General features: G+C 42.1%; 1 protein-coding gene across 2 annotated transcripts in view; it reads right to left on the bottom strand.

The window, feature by feature from the left end:
- Positions 1 to 774: 774 nt before the first annotated feature.
- The window catches only part of klhl8 (kelch-like family member 8), a 36,235-nt gene continuing 12,731 nt past the window's right edge, over positions 775 to 24,278 (bottom strand). For both annotated transcript variants that reach the window (XM_052010130.1, XM_052010129.1), the window contains exons 4-10: positions 15,280 to 15,466; positions 11,144 to 11,287; positions 10,948 to 11,059; positions 8,630 to 8,798; positions 7,634 to 7,793; positions 5,486 to 5,687; positions 775 to 3,464 (exon numbers count right to left, since the gene is read on the bottom strand). In XM_052010130.1, the coding sequence (XP_051866090.1) occupies positions 3,341 to 3,464; positions 5,486 to 5,687; positions 7,634 to 7,793; positions 8,630 to 8,798; positions 10,948 to 11,059; positions 11,144 to 11,287; positions 15,280 to 15,466 (1,098 nt within the window). In that variant the 3' untranslated portion in view covers positions 775 to 3,340. The remainder of the gene's footprint in view (positions 3,465 to 5,485; positions 5,688 to 7,633; positions 7,794 to 8,629; positions 8,799 to 10,947; positions 11,060 to 11,143; positions 11,288 to 15,279; positions 15,467 to 24,278) is intronic.

Genomic DNA, 24,278 nt, shown 5'->3' with positions numbered 1-24,278 from the left:
GGTGAAAGTCAATAGAAAATTGAGGGAGGATTATACAAGTCATTTGCTATTGGACAATTCCCAGGAATTGAAAGTCATGACTCACAAGCTGAGAAGAAAATGGAACAGTTGAACACAAGGGTGCAACAGACAAGCTGGTGGTAGAGAGCCTGAGGGAGGTTGCAGCAAATTTTGAAATGGGTGGTTGGTCAATAGCCAGAGGTGAAGCTGGAGCAACATCAATCATACTGGCCCTACTTAGAACATCCCAGAAATAAGACCTGTGGGATGAGAAACCCATATATTTTCAAATGTATGCATAAATGCGTTTTATGTTAATAGGGAGAAGTGTTTTATAATAGTATTGGCTATAATGGGTTTATTGTTGCCTTAAAGTTGCTATCTCAAGGTCATATGAGGTACACTCTAGGTTGCAACATTGCTTGTAAAAGCTTTAAGTCTGGGAGAATTTCATTTGAATAAATAGACATATTTATCAGACATCATGAGTCTTGGCAAGTTTGTCCAACAATTCACACAGTGGCCAAACAAAGAACCCAGTTACCTTAATAATGTTCTCAGATTGAAAGCTATATAGAAAAATCACTTGTTAGGTTGTTTAGCTCTGTGCATCTTGGGAAGGATATCAAAGCCATCTGACAGTGCAGAAAAGAATTCACTGATGATCTTATGACAGACATCCTTTAGTTATCAGGCTGAAACTAAATGAATTTGTGCAGCTTTCATTTGGAAAAAACGTTTATTAAAGACATTCAAAATAATGAGGTGCTTTGATGAGATAATCTGGGAAAGAATTGTGGATCTAAACTTATCATAGAAAGATATAGTTATGTTTTTTGCCAGATGCAACACTCATCATGGCACAGACATGACAAAGAAAGGATGAAAACACTGATATTTTTTGGCAGTAAAATCCAATGGGCTCTTTAACCCTCTTTAACCCTCTAACTGCAGTGCTGTGATTAAAACACAGTTTCTGGGTTATTTTTCCAGGACCCTACATTAACTGAAAGAAACAACATCATACCTCAGGAAGCAGAGAAGCTGGAAGATGAAATATTGAGCAAACATAGTTTTACATTAGCATTGGTAAGGAAGATGCAATTGCAATGCAATTAAGTGGCTTTTATATGTGTACAATAAAAATAGTTGACAGCATGTGCCCACAGCTGTAAGATTTTGCTTTAATACATCATAATGTTCACTGACAAAGTCAGTGTTTGAATTGTCTTAAATTTTGTGTACATAGATATAACATGGCAAAACTTTTTTCTTCACAATTAGTAAAGGATTTAAATGTAACAAGACATTTCAAAAAAAGTTAAATTTCATTAATTATGATTGTATTACAAAATTTATAATGTAAACTGTTTTGAACAATTTACCAATGCTAACATTAAAAGCAGAGTTTTACAAAACGAATAGTTTCATTTTAAATAATCGTAATATCTGTTTTAATTTAAACTTTAAGCAATTATTGGTGCTTGTAATTATTACATTGAAGCCCATCCTGAAGTGAAAATGATGCTGAGGACTAAAGACTATAACCATGGATCATCTTATGAATCTTTTGCTGCACCTATATTCTTCAAACAATGTGTTGTTTAAATTACTCAGTGGTTAAATAATGATGTGGATTCCCTTTGTTTCTGTTCATTCACCTCCTCCTTTCAATAACTGGTCAGGAAGAACTCTTGGCAAACTAATGTGGGAGAAGTAGGTTTTAATAACTTAAATCATTCATGTAAATATTATTTGAGGCTTTTAAACATTACCTTCGATGATACAGCAAATTGTAACTTGACATGTTTAGGCTGCTCAATGCCAACACATTTCTTATTGCTGTCATTTAAATTAAAAACAAACCTGTGGTCAGGAATTCTATTATGGCTTAGTTTTTCCCCATCTACTTCCCAACATAGTTTGTGATTCTTCTTCCTGTCCTTTTCAGGTATCCTCCTAACTACCCAAAATTTTTCCTTGAAGGAGCGTTTGCCAATGGTCACACAGACACAAATGGCAAAAGGGATGAACATGTCCTTAGAGGTTTATACCATCTCTGTGAGCTCGCACATTATTTTTTTAATGAATCCCAGTACAATCAGCAACTCAGTGTGTGAAATACAAGGGTTTCTGAATTTAGGTAGGAGAATTACTGTAGGTGTTTATCCCCTTTTGTTTCATTCTTTATCAGGAAACTTATCATTCCTTTGTCCCAAAAATTAAACTACCAAATCTTTCACAAAATAAACATTCAGTTATCTCACTGAAGGCATGTCAATTTATGCAATGTTTTGTATACAATTCTGGAAGGTGCAGGCAGTTTTAGGAGACGATACACGATGATATAAAACAGGGATCAAAGATACTAACGAATAGTCAGTTGTTACCAACACACATGGGAAGGCCCATCACTGTTATGCACAGGTTCAGTATGGGTATTTAGTGAAAATCAAAACTAGAAACCTTAGTTATCAATCTATCAATTGCAAGATTTTTGCAAGAATTCACAATGACAGGATTATCAATAATAACAATATTGTAAATATTCTAGCTAATAATGAAACAGTGCACTATTGCTTTTGGCTTCACAAAACAAGAATTATTGCTTGCTGAATTTGGTGCTAAACTTGCTAGAATTTAAATGCATTTAGGAACCTTGAAATGGTGGTGGGGGGGGGGGAGGTTGGGAAAGCAAGGAGAGAAAGCGGTAGGACCACTGACATACCACTAAGGACTGGTTAAGACACAGAAGGGCAGAAGCGAAGAGGCTAAGAGTATATTTAATGTTTCCTTCAAATAGAAACTTCTAGACAAACAAACCTATTTTTTTTTCAATGTGAAATAAAATCTACAAAGTTTTAGCTTTTCCCTGGACATTTTCTTTTTTAAAACAGCTACAATGCATTTTTTTCTTCTTCAGCATCTGTACCACAAGGAATTAGTTCCACCAATAAATTTACAATTGAGGTTTCTTCTGCACAAGTCCGCCAATAACTGTTAAGTTCAAATCAGAAAGAGAGGGAATATGCATTCACTGGCATCTTACAAGACTCCAAAGGAGCTGCAGGCCGGTTGGAAACAGCCAGGGTTGTGCTAGAAGAACAGCATGCATTCAATTTGCAAAACCATTAAATACAATGCAAAACACACCCACTTCAAACAGTTCTAAGAAATCAAACCTGCATACATTAAAATAAAAACCAAACTGAAATTTTGTAATCAATTTTTCCAGCCTTCTTTCTCATTCTACAGTAACTGGATACATGGAATGGAATTTTTCCTCCGTAAAATTACTATCTTCAGAAAACTCTACCGTATCCCATGTCGACTGCAGAAATCACATGCAGTCAACAACGTTACTGGATCCCAGGCCAATGTCTCTGATCTGGCTGACCAGGCAAGAACACACAGCTACTCCAGCCCCAGCCCTGCAGTGTGAAATGGATCCAACCAACTCCCACCTAGAATACAGGGAAAGGAAAAGAGTAAGACACATTGAGAAAAAGACATATGCGGGGGAAAAAAATTACTAAGAGTCATTGAATTTATCAGCTTATCCACACTGATGCACAGCATTCCGGTATCCCCAATATCACGAAGAGTGTACGTAATGCACAACTTCTGGATCTTTAATACTAAACACATCTGAAAAATCCTTAAAATAATAAAAAAGTCATTCCATAATGACAATGATGTAGTTTTCAGAAAAACTGAATAAATCATCCTTTCTTTGTAGAGGGGAAGATAACGTAATGCTAATTTTTGAGAAATTTCTGGAATATCAGAAAATATGTCAATAAATATCAAATAAAAATTTTCTGGAAAGACATGTCCACGGATAACCCCTTTGCCTGGAAAATAATTTTGCACTATAGACTTTTCTCACCTTTCATGAGCCTATACTTATTTTTCCTTATAAATCACAACCCTAGTTCTCACCATATTTATATGTAGTTACTTGCTTTAAGATGCTTTAAGTTTATGTTTAGTATTGTTGAAAGGTCAGTTATATGGGGGATGGAGCCAGCATTTGTTGAAGCCGTTTGTTCATTCTCCGGGCTGACATTCACAGTGCCCTCTAAAGAACAAGACTCTTCACTTTCCATCATTAACGCCAAAACTTCCTCCACTCGCAACTACAGGAATTTCTCTCCAACCTGCAGCCTGGCATAACGCACTAGTATGTTGTACATGTAAGATTAGGTGGGAAAGTGAAGAGGGTAGAAAGTGAAGAGGGTGCAAAGTGGCTGCAAAAGGAATATGGACTGGTTACCCAAGAATGTGAGGAGATGGGAGACAGCAATCGATGTGGGAAACTGGGAAATTATCCACTTTGACAGGAAGAATGGAAAATCTGGACTGTTTTTTTAAAAAAAATGAAGGACAATTATATGTTGACAATCAGCCCATTTTATACATGCTGGTCCACTGGTACCTTGCTCAGGGTGCCTTCTCCAGGCACAGGCGTGCCAATGGGAACTGCACTAGAAGGAGTCATTATCGCACTATGTACAGAGATGCGTCTCTGACGGCAGTGCTGTGCTATGAATCTGGTATGAACTCAGAAACGAACAACCCCCTGGCTTGGGATGAAGGGGGTGCCTGTGAGGCCTAGTGTTGGGTGGTCTTGGGCAAGTGATACGTCCATTCAGTGGTGAGGTGTAGGGCTGAGGGATACACCATGGCCAGCACAGCTGAATGCAGACCACTGCTGGGAATTGGCAGGAGCTGCTCCATGTGTCGACAGACCGCCCTGATCCCTCATCACCTCCTGTTGAATACAATGGATGATCCCGTCTTCACCTCCGAAGCCCACATCTCAGCACTGAGCAGCCACACTGCTCACCCCAGCCTCTCCACACCAAGTCACGGGAACTTCAATGCTGCAAGAATACCGGCAGAGGGCAAGGATTAGCATCCGGATCCCAGCACAGCTTGAATGGATATCTTTATTTAAAAAGTATAGGGAAGTGCATACTTATGAGCGTTTGGACACCAGGACCAAGAACTCCATGCCCCATTTGCCTTTTGCAGGACAACAATAACTGGATTCTTGTATACACAAAAACCACAGAAAAGCCAGCCCAGAAATACAGCTGCAATTAGGCTTACAGCCCTTACACAATTACTTCAATTTTGAACCACAGAATCTTTTTCAGCAAGTGGAGGATAGGGTTCCTATTTGAAAATGGGTGTACAGGACTAATTAGCAAGAAATTTACATTGAATTTTTGACTGTATCAGCAGGGAGTAGAGACATCAATTTCTGAAGAGCAATGGAAATGTCTGGTGTTCGTTTTAAGTTCGAGTATAAAATGCAACAATCCTGTGCTGCATTGAGCTGCATTTTACTGAAGTAGATTTTTTTGGGATGCAAATCCTCTTTAATGAGTGACTCTACAAAAGCATGACAACATTTATTATAAAGATGCCACATTTTGTCCCATTCATTACTCAGAGCTGCTGGACTGACACACTTTACCTGTTCATTGTCGGATCATAGGCTTCCACAGTATTTAGATAAACGTTGCCATTGTGGCCACCAACTGCAAAGATTTTCCCCATTAGAGTTGCCACTCCAACTCCACCACGGGGTGTTGTCAACTCAGCTACATATTCCCACTTGTTTGTACGAGGATCAAATTTTTCCACAGAACTGAGTGGAGAGTTATCGTCAAACCCACCTAAATCAAATAAACAAACATACTATGAGCACAAGATGATAAAAATAAACCACCTTATGTAGTCGTAGCCGAGGTGAAGCATTGCTACATGACGTAGCACAATCTAGGCCTCTCTCCAGTATCACAGACTTCCAATCTCAGCTAATCACCCAGTTTAACAAAAGAAGAGACTAGTTCTTCACTAAGCCACCCCTGTGGATAACATGATACCTAAATGAAGAGTGCTTTCAGCAGTGAGCTATAACCCACCTCCTCAAAACGGGAAGGCAAAGCAAAGTATTATAATTTCAAAAAGCAGAAATGCTAATATGGAGACATTAAAGCTCCATATTAAGTAAAAGAAGTAGGGAGCAAGTAAAAGAAAGGTAGGGAGGTTCCTTTAGTGCAACCGCAGTAATGAATATAAATGAATAGAGCAGCAGTTCAGGCATCAATTCAAAGATCACCTGACCCTGAGAATGGTGTATTTTCTTTTTTTGGAAAACAGTGCAGCTGAAGTAAAATATACCATAAACTTTGCATCTGAGTTTTCACTTCCAATTTGTGTTTTGCAATAAAAACAATTAAAAATAAACATTAGTATTGTTTAAAAAAAAGCAGGTGTCAGCTTCAAGTTTCTGGGCGTCAACAACTCAGAGGATCTATCTTTAGCCCAACACATTAATAGAATCACAAAGGTAGCGTGCCAGGGGCTCTACTTCATTTGGAGTTTGAGGAGATTTGGTATGTCACCAAAGACTTGCAAATTTCTACAGATGTATGGTGGAGAGCATGGTGATTGGTTGCATCACAGTCTGGTATGGTGGCTCCAATGCGCAGGAGGGTAGAGGGAGGCTCTACCCTTGAAAGAGACTGCAGAGAGTTGTAGACTCAGCCAGCTCCATCACAGGCACAACCCTCCCCGTCATCGAGGACATCTTCAAGAGGCGGTGCCTCAAGAAGGCGGCATCCATCATTAAGGACCCTCACCATCCAGCATATGCCCTCTTCTCGTTATTACCATCAGGGAGAAGGTACAGGAGCCTGAAGACCCACATTCAATGTTTCAGGAACAGCTCCTTCCCCTCCGCCATCAGATTTCTGAATGGTTCATAAACCCATGAACACTACCTCGTTATTCCTCTTTTGCACTATTTATTTATTTTTGTAACTTGTAGTAATTTTCATGTCTTGCACGCAAAACAACAAATTTCACAACATATGTCCAGTGAAAATAAACCTGATTCTGGAGTTTATAATGGCGTAGCACAAATAGTAACAATTATTCCACAGCACATTGGCTTTTGTTCATCTGCAGTGCAGTGTCTAGAACCAGAGGTCACAGTCCAAAGCAAGGTGAAAGACATTTAGGACTGAAATGAGGAGAAATTTCTTCATGAAGAGGGTGATGAATCTTTGTGTTTCCATAGGCCTCAGGGATACAGAACTTTAGTCATTGAGTTCACTCAGAACAGAGGTGGGTACAAAGGCAAGGAAGGGATGTGGGGTTAGTGCATGGAACAAGGCTGCAGGGTAGATCAGCATGATCTTGACACAAACAAGAGCAGTCTCGAAAGGCCAAATGGTCTACTCCTGCTTCTTATGTTCTTAATCGCTCCTGAAAGGCTACATAGTGAAAGATAAAAGTCACATTGATGTTCATTATAAGCGAGTGGTAATCGCAATGCAATAAAATTAATGCATTGGGAATCCAACTGAGATGTTTAAGAGTATCACAGTTTGCTGTAAATCAGCTCTTCTTCCATCTTTTTCTCCAACCTTCAGTTCTTCCATATTTTCCATGGTCTGTCCACAGTTAAGCAGGATACTTACTGCCAGCTTTGGCCAACGTCTTCCTGAACTAGCCATTGGCAGAATGGATAATTTACAAAAATTCCATTCAATATTTCAGTACAAATAGGAATCATTTTCTGAAAGTGTGCCAGTTATGCAAATTTAACACTCACCAACTATGTACAAGCAGCCATTTAGTTCACCAACTCCATTTCCAGCTCTTCTTTGTCCCATATCCTTAATTTCTGTCCATTTGTCCAAGTAGGGATCGTATCTCTCAACACTAGACAAACTAACCACTCCATCATTTCCACCAACAGCATACACATAGTTCTAAACATGGAGAGATGTACAAAGCATTAGATTTGATCACGAGTTAAGAGGAAAAGGAGATGAAATGGGAAGCCATGTGGTGGTACAAATCTTCTCCTCAGACAGGATCAATGGAAAAAGTACTCCAGCCTGTTCATCCTTTTCTCACAGTTGTAAGCACTCACACTTATTCATAACATTTTAGTAAATACTTGTTGCATCTTATTGAAAAAGCAGAATGAGAAACAGTTTGAAGAGATCCCTTTTTCAACCCAAAACATGAACTCTGTTTCTCTTTCCACAGATGCTGCCTGATCTGCTGATTGTTTCCATTTTCTGTTTTTACCTCAAATTTCCAGCATCTTCATGTTTTTTTTAAATTTTCCCTTTTTACACTTTCTTTGGTGCTTCCATATCCATTTAACAATGTGGAGACCAGAATAGTTCACACCATTCCAAATGTGGTCTAACTGAGAAACAGATGCTGGAATCTAGATGAAAAACACAATGATGCTGGAGGAACTCAGCAGGCCAGGCAGCATCCGAGGAGAAAAGCCTTTCTCCATGGATGCTGCCTGGCCTGCTGAGTTCCTCCAGCATCATTGTGGTCTAACTGAGGTTATCACAGAATTGAAGATCAAATAAGCTATCCCTAACAAAATAAATGCTAATCTGCTTTTTTCCTTATTATTAGCTTTATGGTTCATTTTCATTACTTCTCAGGGAATACTGGAAAAAAGTTGTCACTGCATTGTTGTATGCTGTTGATATCAATACCTAAATCTAATATCCAACAATCTTCAGTCTGGAAATTAAGATCTAGGTACACAAGACTAAGAAATTTAAGAAATACTCACCCCGAGTGCAACTGAACCTACACCACCTCTTGGTGTGTTCATTGCTGCCACAGTGCTCCACAGATCTGAGCCAATGTCGTATCGCTCGACATCACTAAAACACGTATGGTCATCTAGACCTCCTATAGCATAAATTGGGCCTCCAAGGGACGCCAGAGAAATACCCCTCCTGCAGATATCAAAAGTCACAATGAGGTCAAAATCACAGTAACTTGCGTACATATGCACACACAAAAATATAAACACACATGACTTTGAATAAGGTAGCAATTTGTGTTCCTCTCTCAATAACGTCAGGACAGAGAGTTATACTAGCAATCTCTGCTAGGGAAGCAAGTGTGGGAAGCTGAAAAACATACAACGTAATAGTGTATCAGACAACTTGGAAGATGATAATTATGCACAATATGGATGTGGCATCTAGAATTATAGAGTAATTACAGCACAGAAGGAGCCATTCCATCCGTTCATGTCCACACTACCTCTCAATCAGAGCAACTCTTTAGTTCCACCTGTTGGCCCCTTCTCCGTAGCCTTGAAAAATTTTATTTCACCACATTTATCCAAGTCCCTCTTGAACGCCACAAAGGCAGATGCCTCCTTCATGTGGCAGTGCATTCTAAACTCCAATCACATACCATGCAAAGTCTGAGACGGAGCTGGCGTTCATAAAGGTTTGGCATAACTTCCCAGCTTTTATATACTCTGCCTCTATTGACGAAGCCCAGAACTGCATAAGCCTCGTTAGTCGCTTTCCCAACCTGTCACACACCACTTTCAATGACATGTGCACACAAACCCTCAGGACCTTCTACTCCTGCCCCTTGTAGAACAGTATCCTTTACTCTATATTGCCTCTCCTCATTCTTTTTACCAAAATGCTTCAGCCTCACACTTCTCTGCATTAAACTTCATCTGCCATTCACCTGTCCATTCCACCCGCCTGTTCATGACCTGCCTAACACCAGCACTATCCTCTTCACAGTTCCCAATACTGCTATGTTTTCTGTAATCCACAAATTGAGAAACGAATGGCTGCCCGCCCAAACACTGCAAAGGAAGAAACTAAGATTGAGAGGAAAAAAATTCCAAGTCACCATTTTGGAGAAAGGGAAAAATAGAAAACAACTTGCCAGCAGGGATTTTTCTTTCACCAGAATCTGTAATTTCTGAATATTCGACTCTTTCAATTGTTTATTGTGCAAATGCTGGTGGAGTTTTACTTTCTGCCACACGAATCCCCGTGATCAACTGTAATGTCATAACCTGGCACCTGGACAGGGCCACTGGCAAGTTTAAAACCCAAGGAAGTGGAATTCCTTTGTGCTTTACAAATCACACATAATTACTATACATTTGTTAGCAGTGAGTGAGTGTTAAAGAGATGCTCTTTTTTTTGCTTTAGCTCCTTTTGAGCTTGTTTTAATTTGGTGTGCATTACTGCACAGCCAGGCATTCACTGTTTTCATTAAGCTAATGAAGCACCAATAAACAAAAAAATTCCAGGCTGCATTATGTTCATATTTGCCACCTTTGAAGCCACTGGCAGCCACTGTAGTGGTAGTGGCAGGAGAAGCAGAAGATTTAATAACACACCAGAAAAAGATCCCCAGCTGGTACACACAGATGAGAGGGAAATGGACACAAACACAAGCCAGCAAAGGATGAAGAACTTAGTCAATGGGACAACTTTTAACAGAGGGCCTTAAAAGACTGGGAGGGGCAGAGAAGTTTGGGAAAGAAATACCAAAGTGCTGGGTCCAGACACTGTAGGACAAAGTCACTAATTAATTAGATGAAAGGAAGAAGGGGCCAGAGTCAGAGGAAATGTTTTAAGAGAAGAGTTAGAAGGGGGTCCCAAGGTAGAGAAGAGCAAGGCCTTTAAAAGAATTAACTAAAGATACTGGGGACAAGGAACCAATGTGGGTCAGCTGTAGTAGGTGTGCAGAGAACTTGGTGCGGGGTAGGATACGGGCATTGGAATCAGTGGAACAAGATGGGCGTCCTCAAACCTTCAGATCCTTTCAAGGAATGGTCTCCTGCTTAAACGACTCGAATAATTACTGCTTCAAGTTATACAAACGACAGGGCTACTGTGCCAAATCCTGTAACTGACAGCAAATGGGATTTTAAAGGATGAGTTGGCAGAACTGCAAAACAAAAAGGGCAGTGACCGGATTGCTCTACATGAACCAGCATGAAGTCAAGGGGTTGAAAGGCCACCTCCTGCATTGTTATAATTCTACCAGCTGGAGAATTAGTGAATTGTAAAATTAAGGCACCCATAGTTCTAATGCAGAACTGAAAGGCAATCTTACCGTTTAGTGTTCATAGAAGCCTTCATCATCCATTTGTTTGTCATTGGATCAAATACTTCCATGCTACCCAAATGCTCATTTCCATCATGACCCCCAACTGCATAGACTTTCCCTGTGGTTCAACAAATAGGAAATATCAGAATTCTTGCAGCTTTTATGAAATGTAGATGGGACTATTATTTGAAACGTTATTTACCATCCACTGAGATCACTCCAACATGTCGCCTTCGACTATTCATTTCAGGCGCAAAGAACCAGCTGTTTTTGCTAATGGAGTAACATTCAATACTGCGGAATGGGTCACCGGCTCCTCCTCTGCCACCGACACAGAACATGACGCCTGCAACAAGGACAGGAAAACGTGTAAGTACTAAATTTCATTAGTTGACACAAAAACTCAAAATAATAAAGAAATTCACCCTACAGTTGGACAGTAACATAGTGGGGAAGAACTGGCTAAGGCAATAATCCACTATTTTGATTCAGGCCTCACTGCAGATGACAATAAATGCAGCAGAAATAGATGGAAAACAGGGGTTGAATGGGAGTGATGAGCATAAAGTAATTAACATCATTAAAGAGAAAGTACTGGATAAATTAAGCGGATTAAGTTTGACAAAACCCCTGAAAGATAGACTAAAAGAGGAAGCTTCAAAGATAGTTGATGTTATAGTAATGATCATCCAAAATTCCTGCAATTCTGAAGCAGTTACAGCAGATTGGAAGATAACAAATATAATGCTGCTGTTTAAGAGGGAGACAAAGAGAGAAATTAAAGGGAAATAAAGACCAGTCAGCCTGACAGCTGTTGACAACAAATTACTGGAACTTATCATTTATGACTTGGTAACTGGGCTCTTAGAAGATTGCAATGTAATCGGCAAAGTCAACACGATTTTACAGAAGGAAAATAGTTTTTGACAAACCTAATAGTGTTTTTCGAAGATGTAACTACCAGGGTTTACAAGGGTGGGTAGTTATTGGCAACTGTAGAATATTTGGATTTTAAAAAAGGCATTTCATAAGGTGCCATACACAAGGCTGCTACATAAATTAGGGGACTGGGGGTAACACATGGGGCCAGATCTTCCAAACTGCATGACCGCACCAATTCCAGGGCATATCCACATTACCTCACAACGCCCCAATTTCCAGTGCTGGTGTGGACCTAACCTAGCATTTTGACCTGCTACTTGTCCCTGTGCTGCACCAGTGAAGTCCAGGGCAGCACGAATTTCCACATCTCTCAGGTTGGAAAGCCTACCTACCTAACCTGCACCATTAAACCTGTGTACAGCAATCCCCATCAAATGAATGGGAGCAATCAGCTACTGGGAGAAAGATAAATTGAGCTTTTTTTTTGACAGGGCATGCATTAAAGACATTCACAAACATTCAATGACAGTGACAGCTTTCTTGGTCGGCGAGACGGGGGGGGGGGGTTTGGGTTGGGGGGGGGTGGTGGTGTAAGACAAGAAAAAAGTGTCCTCGCTGTCTGTTCTGAGAGTGCAGAGCTCACTGCAGTACTCTGCAAAACCCACACCGGAATTAACACCTATTCCTGGGCACTGAATGATCTGCCCCATTAGCAAGGTGACAATTGGTTAAAGGAATGAATTAATCGTTTTCAGTTTGACTAACTGTTTACTCATGTAGTGCTATAGGAACCGGTCCTGACGCCCCACCTTTTTACAATAATGACTTGGATGGAAAAAAGGGTGAGTGTAACACATCCATGTTTGGTGCTGAGCCAGAGCTGACTGAGAACAAGAGTTGTGAGGAGGACACAAAAGGCTGGCAATAGGCAGGTGAGTGAGGATGGAGCTGGCACATGGAGCATAATGTGGGGAGGGGTTAGATGACGCACTTTTGTACAAAGAGCAGAAAATAGGAAATTATTTAAAATGTGATACACCAGAAAATGCTGGTATACCAACAGATGTTATGCAGAAAGTAAACATGCTCGTATACAAACAATTAAGGAAAGGAGGTGCGAAAGAAGTTGAACAACAAAAGGAAGTCTTGCTGAGATTGTAAGGAGCTTTGGCAAGTTCTCACTTGGAGTACAGAGTGCAGTTTTAATCACCATGTCTAAAAAAGGATATACTGGAGTGAAGGGTTTGTCTCGTGAAGAGTGAATGAGCAAGATTGTCTCATGTTTAGAGTAAAGAAGAATCAGAGGTGACCTCACTGACTCACACAAGGTCTTGAGAGGGAGTGACAGACTGAATGCTGAGAGGGTACTTTTTTTTAAAATGCGCTGGAGAATCCAGAACCAGGAAATACAGCTCCAAATGGACCCCTTATCCTGAACTGAGATGATGTTTATTTTTTTAGACAGTGGTTGTCTGAATGTACAGTCATTGAATACATTCAAGGCTGAGAACGATATAGACATTTGGACATTCAGGCAGTTAGAGGGTAGGAAACTACGTGCCTGAGATGCTGCTGCAAGCAAGTTTTTCATTGTGCTTGTACCTCACCATATTTGGGCACATGACAATAAATTTAACTTGACTTCAATCAGGCGGAAAGTGAGCTGAAGGCACAGGATCAGCTAAGACTTCACTGAATGTGGAGCAGGCTTGAGCAGCAATATGGCTCTCTCCCGGTTCTTTCTATTACACTATGTTCTCACCTTCCAAGAAATTGCTTTATTGCATGCATCAGATTATTAGAAATCTGATTAAACCTGCAGTAAGAGAGATTAAACTTGAAAAGTCAATGACTTTGTTTGGTATAATCAGGTTGTAGACTTCACTTCAAGTAAAATGGGTAAATTAACTGGTAAAATGTTACAGATTGAGGAGAGACTGGATAGGTTGGATTTGTTTTGAGGAAAGAATGAATGAGCTGGGTCTATTTTCCTTAGAGCAGAGGAGGCTAAGGCATTACCTGATTGAAGTATACAAAATTATGGGAGGCATAGATAGGATAGATGGGTAAGAAACTTTTCCTTATAGCAAAGTATCTATAACTGGAGGGCCTCGGCTTAGAGTAAGTGTTAAAAGGGGGTAGAAGGAAGAACCTTTTCACCAAGAGCAAATTTTCTTCCTGTACATGCTCAGGTTACAATTTTTCACCAGTGAGCCCAACCCTGCTCCCACCCAATGTCTGTTAATTCCAGCAAGGATTAGCTTGAAAACAAAGAGGGATCACAGGTTTATTTTCCTCCCACTTCAAGCTACAAACATAATTCACAATTTCTGTTCCTAAATCCAGTTCTTCCCTTACTTGTTCATGAATTATCAATTAAATTACATCAGCTAATTGCATAGACAGATAGAGAGAGCCAGCCAGACACAGGGAGAGCCCGCAAAGGATGTTCCTGTTTCAAGCGGTTATGCTGGATAATGATCTAATTCAATGAACCACTAAATTACCATACAGCTCAAGAAAATAAAACGTTTAACAGATAACATGAAAAAATGTCCTCAAAATTCAAAACATAATTGATACAGCGTTTGCTTATTATAGACAATCCTCTCATGCAATAAATACTAATTTGCCTAACAAAAATCAAAATGAACTCTCAAACCTTGCCATGTCCCCATGCACTTTCCCAATTTTTGCTCAATTCCTCAGTTCCCAGGAACAATTTACAATCACTCCAACATGATTGTGTTTGAGGTAATAACTGACTGATATATTGCACAAGGTTCCTCCTTGCACAATGTGTGGAAGTGCTGTCACTGTCTATGGCAAGTCCAAAATATGTTATTTATTTAACAACATAGATTCTGATTATTATAATACAGAGATCACAGTAACCTATTAATGCCTTGATAAACATGCTGCCTTAATTGTCTGCAGTCCAGAATCTGGAAACTAGCCATTGCTAGATCTGTTTGGAGCAAAAGGGGAGAAGGGAATGTGGGATATGACATATCATGACAGGTCTGAAGACAGTAGATCATAATAGCAGTAACTCAAAAAAGGTGAGTAAACCATTATCGATCTTATCAGCCTGATAAATCAGAATTTGGGATTTGGATCAGTTCATTCTACTGTCGACTTAATTTGAATTGAAGTCCCTTTAAGACAAACAGGAATTCTAGTGTTGTACCAACAATCAATCCTACCATTATAAATAATTTAATATAACCCATTTTAAATGAAAAAAGTCTCTTTTTTCAATATAAAAGAAAACATTGACAGGATTGTGATATAAAAATAGACAGTTAAAAATTGCATGCAGTTGGAAATGACCTAACAAAGGAGAAAACAAAAGAACCTGCAGATTTCTCTCCTTACATGATACAAGAAAGTACATTTTCCTATTATGCACTGGAAGCTATCTTCTCTGGTCAAGAAAACAAAAAGCTGTGTTACCGGCAGTGTATTTTCTTGATGTTGTGCGTATGGAGTATTCAAAGTCTGGCACTGGCTTGTTACTTAGCTGAAGATGATAGTTTCTGGCTTCATCCAACAGGTCCCTGCACTTCAGATTCTGTTTGATTATGTTTTCTTTAGCCACAACCCCCATGAGAAAATCAACAGGTAATAATGGCAATCGGACCTGTCAACAAAGTAGAGTTTATCGTACATGTCTGCAAAGTGTTCCACATTCAGAGAGTAGCTGAAGCATTTCACTTTATACTTGAGTACACAACAACACTTAATGTACTTCAAAAACAAAATATGCAAACAGTTGTATGACAAGGGACTAAAAAGCTAGACTGCTCCCAAATTAGTACAGGGTTTGTGCAACTGTTACTGAACTGGGATGGTTTGTATTTCCACTTTCGTTCCCCTTGTGCATGTAATTATCCATTTAAATCGTAAGCAGATTTTGCATGGAACTACAGGGGAAAAAAGAAATACTCTGGCAGAGATGTTATTCTCCCCTTCTGAAAGTAGAAATGACTCAGTTCCAGTTGTATTTGGCAGAAATATCACCACTGAAGTTTAAAAGCTTAAAAATAATTCTAGTGAAATTCGAAAATAAGTGCTGTAAATACAATTAATCAATCAGTATCTGAGAGAAATCACATTGATTGGCACCTTGCATCAGGAAATAATAGTTCCCTTATAAAGCACATCAGATACAAGCTTCCAGAAAGTTCTCACCTTAAATTGTTTGAAATGACTTTTGAGGGTCTCATGCACAAGGATATATCTGTCAACCTCTTTATTTAACATTTCACTCAATACCATCAAGCTGGTTCTTTTCCCCTATCCACTTCTTTCATCTTCATGCATCCTTTAAAGCTTGTTGATGTTGAGAAATATTTAACTTAAAAATTTATTTCCAATGATTTGTCATTTTGCAAACAGTTGTGTATGATGAGGCAGATAAACCTTTCGTCATTTGAAAAATAAATGACTGTAACTCATCAGGTGTCCAATTCTTGTTGGGAAGAACAACCTACTCTCAAGCAGCTGAAACTTTACTGCCACAGAAATAACAAGGAAATAAAAATGTACTTCATTTCCATAACCTTTTATATACCTAAGTTTGACTGTGGCTTGCAACCAATAATGTACTTTTCAAAAGTAGGTGTGTACAAAACGCAGATAATTTGCAAACAGCAATCCCTCAATCAACACCAGATAATCTGTTTTAATGTCAGTTAACTGCTGTAAATTAATCCTCATGCAAGCGAGAATCAGAGGAAAGTCAATGTGCACGAGACAGAATAGGTTAAAGGAAAATAAGAGGGGAATGGGATTGCTTTGAGAATCAGCATCCACTCAATGAGTTGAATGGCCTCCTTTGTAAAATAATACGAGAAAAATGAAAGCATAGACAGGAGTAGCAGCCAATCTGGCCTTTCATGCTTGCTCCATCACTCAGTGAAATCTTGGCTGATCTTTTTTCTCAGCACCGCCTTCTTTTACCAACCCCCACCTCCCTTGATTCCTTTAATATCCAAAAATGTATCTACCTCTGTCTTGAATGTACTGTTACAAACCAGCAACAAAAGAAACACTGCAGGTCATGTATAAGTGTTAAAAAACTACTTTATTAATAACTACTTATGATAATAAGAAAAATAAAAATAAAAATGTTAGAATGTTAGAAGTAAAAATGTTAAATCTTAAACATTAACCCCAAAAACTAAACTCGTAGAGTGTGTGTGGCAAATTCCCAAACTCCAAGTCCAGGCATGGTTCTCAAAGTTCAGTTCAGCAAGCTGTAAGGTGAAACATGAGCAAAGGCTTCTTCAAAACCACCGTTGACTGAAGACAAAACGTAGAGAGAAAATAGAGATATTACAAAATCCAGATGTTCCACGATGGAACCCAAACGACACCTCAGTGTCTACTCAGCAGTGACCACTCCACCGCATCTTCCTCACCCCGAAAGGCACTCGAATCGTGGCCGTCCACACAAATACCTGTTTCCCTCTACAGGTTAACGACAAAGTGGACTCCACCGGATTACTCCAAAATCCATACGTGGATTGTAGTGACAGACACAGTTATGGTTTTTCATCCATCGATAGAGACTAGCAGGCTGCTCTCTCTCTCTCCTCTGACCGATTCCGACTGACTGCTTCAAAAACATCATTATGTCCTTTATCTTCTGTTGTCGTAACCACACACACACGCACACACACACCACTATGCTCTATCTTAAAAGGACATTCACCAATAGTAACCTAGTCCATAACAGTACTCAGCAACTGAACTTACACAGCTCTCTTAGTTAGAAGATTTGAATGATTCTTTATCCTCTGTATGAAGAAATTTCTTCTCGTTTCACTCCTGAATGGCCAACCCCTTCTTTTAAGACAGTGACTCTTGGTTCTAGGCACACCAGCCACGGGAAATATCATACTAGCATCTACCCCATTAACCCTGTAAGAATTTTCTTCATTTCAAAGAGATCAACTCTCATTCTTCATAAACTTGAGAGTATAGGCCCAGTCTGCTTATTCTCAAGAATCAATCTGGTAAACCTTTGCTCTATTGCAAGTGCATCATTCCTTACTTAAGGAGACTAGACCTGTACGTTAATATTCCAGCTTCAATCTCACTACAGTCCTATACAATTACAGAGATGTTTTTACTCTTGTAAATCCTCTTGCAATAAAGCCCAACTTACTGTATGTTTTTCTAATGCTAACTTTAAGTGGTTAGTGTACAAGGACACCCTTTTCCCTCTGAACAACACTATTCAATCTCTTACATCGAAAAAAAAACTCCTATTTTTCTATTTGTTCCCACTAAAGTGAAGGATGTATTTTTATACATATTATTTCAGCTGCCACTTCCATCCTTACTCACTTAGCCTGCGCATACACCTGGGAAGCTTCGACACATCGTTGTCACAAGAGTAATCAGTTTTGTATCATTTGCAAATCTGGATATATTACACTTGGTCCCCTCGTTCAAATAACTGAAGCAGATTGTAACATCTGGGGCCTCTGTACTGACTCCTGCGGCTCCCCACATCGCAGCTTCCCATTTATTTCTACACTGCATTTACTGCCCATTAATTAGTCCTCATTCCAGCCCAATCGCATGCTCTAATTTTGCTTAGTACCTCTCGTGTGGCACTTCTCAAAAGGCTTTCTGCAAGACCAATTACATCATATCCACGGACTCCCCTCATTTATTCTGCTGGTCACAACTTAATAAAATTAACAGATTTAACAAACATTTCTTTTCATAAATCCATATCAACTCTGCCCAATTTTATTATTAATGTTGTTTAAAAAAAAAGATTCTAGCATTTTCCCCAATTACTGATGTCTGGCTAATTAGTGTAAGGTTCCAGTTTTCTCTCTTCTGTCTTTCTTAAATAGTGAAGTTACATTTATGACCTTCCAATCTATGAGAACCATTCCAGTACCCATGGATCTTGAAGACGACAACCAGTACATCCACTATCTCACTGCCATCACTTTCAAAACTTCAGGATGCAGGTTAACAGATCCCAAGGATTTATTAGCCTTCAATCCTATTATTTTATCTAATACTACTTTTCTACTCTTTCAGCTCTTAATGTATTAAAGACCTGTGGTCCTCCACTATTTCCCCAGATGTGTTATAAATCTACTTCCCCAAAAACAGAAACAAGTTGTTCAATTTCTCTGCCATTTCCTTATTCCTCAACACAAGTTCTGCTCTCTCGGTCTGTAAGGGACCCACATTAACATTTGCTAATCTTTTCCTTTTCACGTATCTATAAAGCTCTTACTGTCTGCTTTCATGCTTTTCACTAGATTACTCTCGTATTCTGCTTTCACTTTCCTTATCAATTTCTTGGTTCTCCCCCAAAAATTATCCCAATCCTCAGGCTTAATACTTTTTGGCAAAATTATAAACCTTTCTTTTAATACTAAACACGACACGGTAGCCTAGCGGTTAGCGTGACGCTATTACAGCGCCAGCAATCGGGGTTCGATTCCTCTCGCTGTCTGTAAGGAGTTTGTATGTTCTCCCATGTTTGCGTGTGTTTCCTCCGGGTGCTCCGGTTTCCTCCCACATTGCAAAGACGTATGGGTAGGTTAACTGGGTCTAAAATGGGCGGTGCGGACTTGTTGGGCCGGAAGGGCCTGTTACCACGCTGTAAATAAAATCTAAAAATTTAATTAAAAAAAAATTCCCTTGTTAGCAACAGCTGGAACATGTTGAGTTTCTGTGCCTTGAATGGACAAATTATGTTTTTAAACAATGTATTATTTATTTAAATGTTAGCCATTACTTGTTTACTGTCATACTTTTCCAGTATAATTTCTCAATCTACCATCATTAATTCGCACCTCAAACCTTGATCTGGTGTCAGATTGAACTAAATCACATCATATTTTAAGATAAAATTCTATCATATTATGATCACTCTTCCCTAAAGGCCCCTCAGTCACCTGGAGTATTGTGTACAGTTTTGCTCTCCTTACCCAAGAAAGGAAATACTTGCCCCATAGGGAGTGCAGCAGAGATTCACTAGACTGGTTCCAAGGACGGCAGGTTTGCCAGAGATGGAGAGATTGAATAGACTGTGCCTGTATTCTCTGGAGTTTAGAAGAATGAGAGGAGAGCTCATCAAAATATACTAAGTTCTTGAAGAGTTTGACTGGATGGATACAGGGAAGATGATTCCTCTTGCTGAGGATTCCTGGACCTGCATGCACAATTTAAGCAAAGAGGGTAGGCTGTTTAGGACTGAGATGAGGAGAAATTTCTTGACTCAGAGGGTGGCAAACATCCACAATTCTTTACCTTGGAGGGTTGTGGCAGCTCAATTGTTGTGCTCATTCAAATCATAGATTGAAAGATCTCTGGATATTGAAGGAATCTAAGGATATGGAAAATTGTACCAAGAAAGGTCATCAGCCATGATCTTAACAAATGACAGACCAGGCTCGAGGGCTGGAAAAACTAATCCCACTCCAATTTACGTTATGATGTTCAATTGAAAGATTATTAAATTAATCCTTTCTCACTGAACGTTACCAGATCTAAAACAAACTGTTCCCTCAACATAACCAATGTAGTAGGAGAGCACATGGCTGTCACATGACAGTAACAACACTGACCCCCCACCCCCGGTCAGAGGACAGCATTGCTCCTCGGATCAGAAGTGACACCACTATCAAGGTGTGGCTCCACCCCACCCATCAGGTGTGGGCATTGGGATTGGCCTTGGAGAAGGACCTTTGTTCCTGAACCTGCCTGACCATTGGCTGTGGTAAACACCTTTGTCCTTGACCTCCAAGCCATTGGCCTGTCTAAATCACCTGGCCAGGGTCCACCCCGCCTCCCAGCACTACAAAGAGTCTTGCAATCGCCTGGCCCTCTTTTTTGACTGCCCCAGGAATAGTGAGACAATGCTGCAGAGACCACTGGTAAGAGTCTGCACTACCATGTGGTTTGGGAGCATCTTAGTCAGATTCCAGGGAGTGTTAGGGCCAATGCTTGTTTGAGTCAAGGTATTCAGGCATTGAAGTGTTTATCCCTCGATAAGCTGTACCTTGTTTATTGAGTGTGTGTGTGTGTATCTCATCCTCATTGCAATTTCCCCCTCACGTTTGCAGTCTCCTGCGTGTGTGTGTGCATCTGTTCCCATTCATTCTGTCCCTGTGTTTGTCTTTGTTAATAAACCATCTTTAAATTACAAAGACTGTGTCCAGAGTTCCTCTACCTTTAAGATTCCAAAAGAACCTTTTCACACAACATTTGGCACTGCAAGCAGGGTCTTGAAGGTCTTGGCTGGACACAGACGTGGGGGGGGGGGGGAGATGTTTTGGAACTGGTGGAAAGGGGCTAGTGCAGGCACAAAGGAGAGAATCCCTGGGTGGACAGATGAGAGTGAGGGATTTGGGAGCTTGGCCGGCATGCTGGCAGACCACGGTAAGCCAGTGGACTGGGCTGAGCAGTTAGATCCACATGGTGAGAAACTGGGACACTATGTGGTGGCACTGCTCCAGCAGTCAGGGTTCCCCGTACCAAAGGGAATCAAAGGGGTGCCTTCTGGCTCCTGGTGTCCCTCCTGAGGTGCCAGGTCAAGATTACTGGCCAGTAGCAGGATACCTGCCTGCAGAGGGAAAAGGAGATAGAGGCCCTCCGGCAACAATGCTGCACGCTGTGGGAGGCGGTTCAAACTGCCCAGACCCGAGCCAACGACCTCTAGGTCAGGGGTACCGAGGTCGCCTGCCGGCTGATCAAAGCACAACAGGCACAAGCCGCACACAGGTATGGCTGGCAGCCAGATCCATTTAAAATTCGAGCCCTGGTACGGCACGGCGACAAGCTGGACGCCTGGCTGGGAGATGGGGATATATGGATGGATACGGATGAGGAGGGGGTGCCCAAAGAGCAGGGGCCCCCTCACGCCCGCCCTCCACCCAATGTACCCAAGCCCCTGGAGGCTTGACCTGTCCAAACACAGACCCGGGTCTGCCACGAAAGGGAGGGGACCGGGGATGCGACCGCCGCAGGGGAAAGTACATGGAGCCCCTCTGAGACCAAGGAGACCCGAGATTTCTCCATCAAGGAGCTAACCCAGCTGGCAGACCGGTACCACCAGCAGCCGGGCGAACACCTGGCCACGTGGTTGCTCCAACTGTGGGATGAGGGGGCCCCCACCGTGAGCCCCTCTCACCTGGAGGCAAGCACCCTGGGGAGCTTGTCTGACCAGCAGAGCATTAACAATGCCCCGCGGGTGCCACGTGGAGGGGCTGGGGACAACACTACCCTGTGGGAGTGGGTGGTGACTGCAATAAGGGTACCCTCCTTGAATGGGATTTATGCAGGCGACCGCAGTGGAGCACAGTCAGTGAGGGCACCAGGATCATCAGGGAATGGGTGCTGGTGAACTTGAGCCCTTGGAGGACACCATGGCGACCAGCGCACTAGCAGGTTACCTGGTCACCACCACGCGCCCAAGTTGAGGCCAGTAGTCCTGCCTTTCATCGGACCGGTTAGTGGGAGGACCGTGCGGGAAGACATCACCCTCCTGGAAGGGTTGGAATACATGCAGCGGGGGGCACCCACCCAGGTCCGCAGAGCAGAGATGAGGGCTGGGGACACGACACCCCTGTCCCACACAAGCAGTTATACTTAGACCTGTTGTGCGCAGGGGTGGATAACGCCAGCATAGACGGGGTCCCGACCTCCACTCTCCACGCGTGCTGGAAGGAGCTCTGCGGGGGGAAGCCCAGCTGCGGGAAGATCCACAGCCACCCTGGGTCCAAGCCCGACACAGGGTGCCCCCAACCACCAGACCATGTGGCCTGCCCCTGCAGACACTGATATTGCTTCCGCCCCTCCCTCACCTGAAAGTCTCCCCTGCCCTTGTGGCTCAGCTCCGGGACCTGCTGTGACAGGAAATGGCCCATTCCCACCAGCAGGAACCCTCACCCACGGGGTGGCAGACCTCTACCTACCCCCCCCCCCCCCCCATAGGATGGAGGCCAGGGTCCCCAGCGTGCTTGCACCATCACCCTTCCGCGCCCAGGGGACCTGAGGCCACATACGTCCGCACAGGGACCCAAAACAACAGGCTGCTTTGAAGCAGCAAAGCAAGCTGTGGGACAAGCACTGCCACTCGCTTCCTACCAGGCAGGTGTCCTTTTTGAATTGCAGGTCTCAGCTGGTAAGACAGTCGCCAGATGGAGCCTCTGGCAGGTGATGGCACTACTCCACTCCCTCCTCCTGACCATGATGATTGGCATCGACATCTGCTAACACCTTCCCCAAAGTTGCCTATGAATTCGCCCAGCACCTCTAATATATGGGACTGTTGGATTTGTCCATGGACCCCAGCACATGCTGGTGAAGCTCTGTCATTTACCATGATTCCCCTGGATAATCTTCAAATGAACTGCTTACACAGACTTTTTGCGCCGATCGGGTTCGGTATATCGGTTGGGGGGGGGGGGGGGGGGGTGCTGCGCCGGATGGCAGTTCCTCACCACTGCAGCACAGTCCTTCCAGAGATTCCCAATAGGGTGGGTGTTTCAGGACCTGGTATTTCCCTTCCTATAATATGACCTCCACCCGAGTCCCGACCCTCAGAGTCACCCCACAGACGTTGAGTAAGCCTGAATGCTGGTGCAGACTCCACAACGAGCACAGTTCCACCTTTTCAGTTGGCCATAGTGAGTGTGAGCGAAACTGGTATTCAGGTGCCTCAGTGACCGCTGCCAATGGTGCCGCTAAGCTGGGGGCTCCCCGGACTTTGAGTGGGACCCTCTGGATTTGCGGCTACCGTGCATACCCATGGCTCCCCACGAGCTGGTATGGCTGCTGCTGTCCAGTGTTTGGGGTGCCCTATATCCACCTCTCCAAGAACTTGAGGAGCACCTGGCATACAGCGGCCACAGGGACAGGAGGGCCATCACGGAGGTGGAGAGGTTCTGGATGATAGCCTACCCCACATATGGCATGGCCCAACTGTCCCGTGAGGTCATACAAATGACCAGTGTGCTCCAGATGCTGGCTGAGTCCTGCAGAATGACGGCCCTGGATTACCTACTCATTGCAGATGGTGGTACGTGTGCAGTGATTAGTAAGGAGTACTGCACTTTTATCCCTGATGAATCCAGCAACACCACCAGACTGGCTGCTCATGTTAGGGACTCGGTGGCCAAAATTCAAAAGTGAGGGACCAGCTCCTCCAGCACGGCACCTTCTGGGGAAACAGGTGGCCATTTGGGTCTCCGGGGGAATGTTGGGCAACTGTCACCCACTGGGCCACTGCCCTCGTTTTAGTTGTTATAGTTTTTTTTGTATTTTCTGCTATCCTTGAAAGTTACTATTACCACATTTTGACACATATCTCTTTCCTTAGTTGTAGCTCTCCCCTTCATTGGTAAGTGATCTAACTTCCAAGGGGTGGAATGTAGTAGGAGAGCACATGGCTGTCACGTAACAGTAAC

The sequence above is a fragment of the Pristis pectinata genome, chromosome 2 (assembly GCF_009764475.1).
Source record: "Pristis pectinata isolate sPriPec2 chromosome 2, sPriPec2.1.pri, whole genome shotgun sequence".
NCBI lineage: Eukaryota > Metazoa > Chordata > Chondrichthyes > Rhinopristiformes > Pristidae > Pristis > Pristis pectinata.
This window is presented reverse-complemented; position numbering and strand designations above follow the sequence as displayed.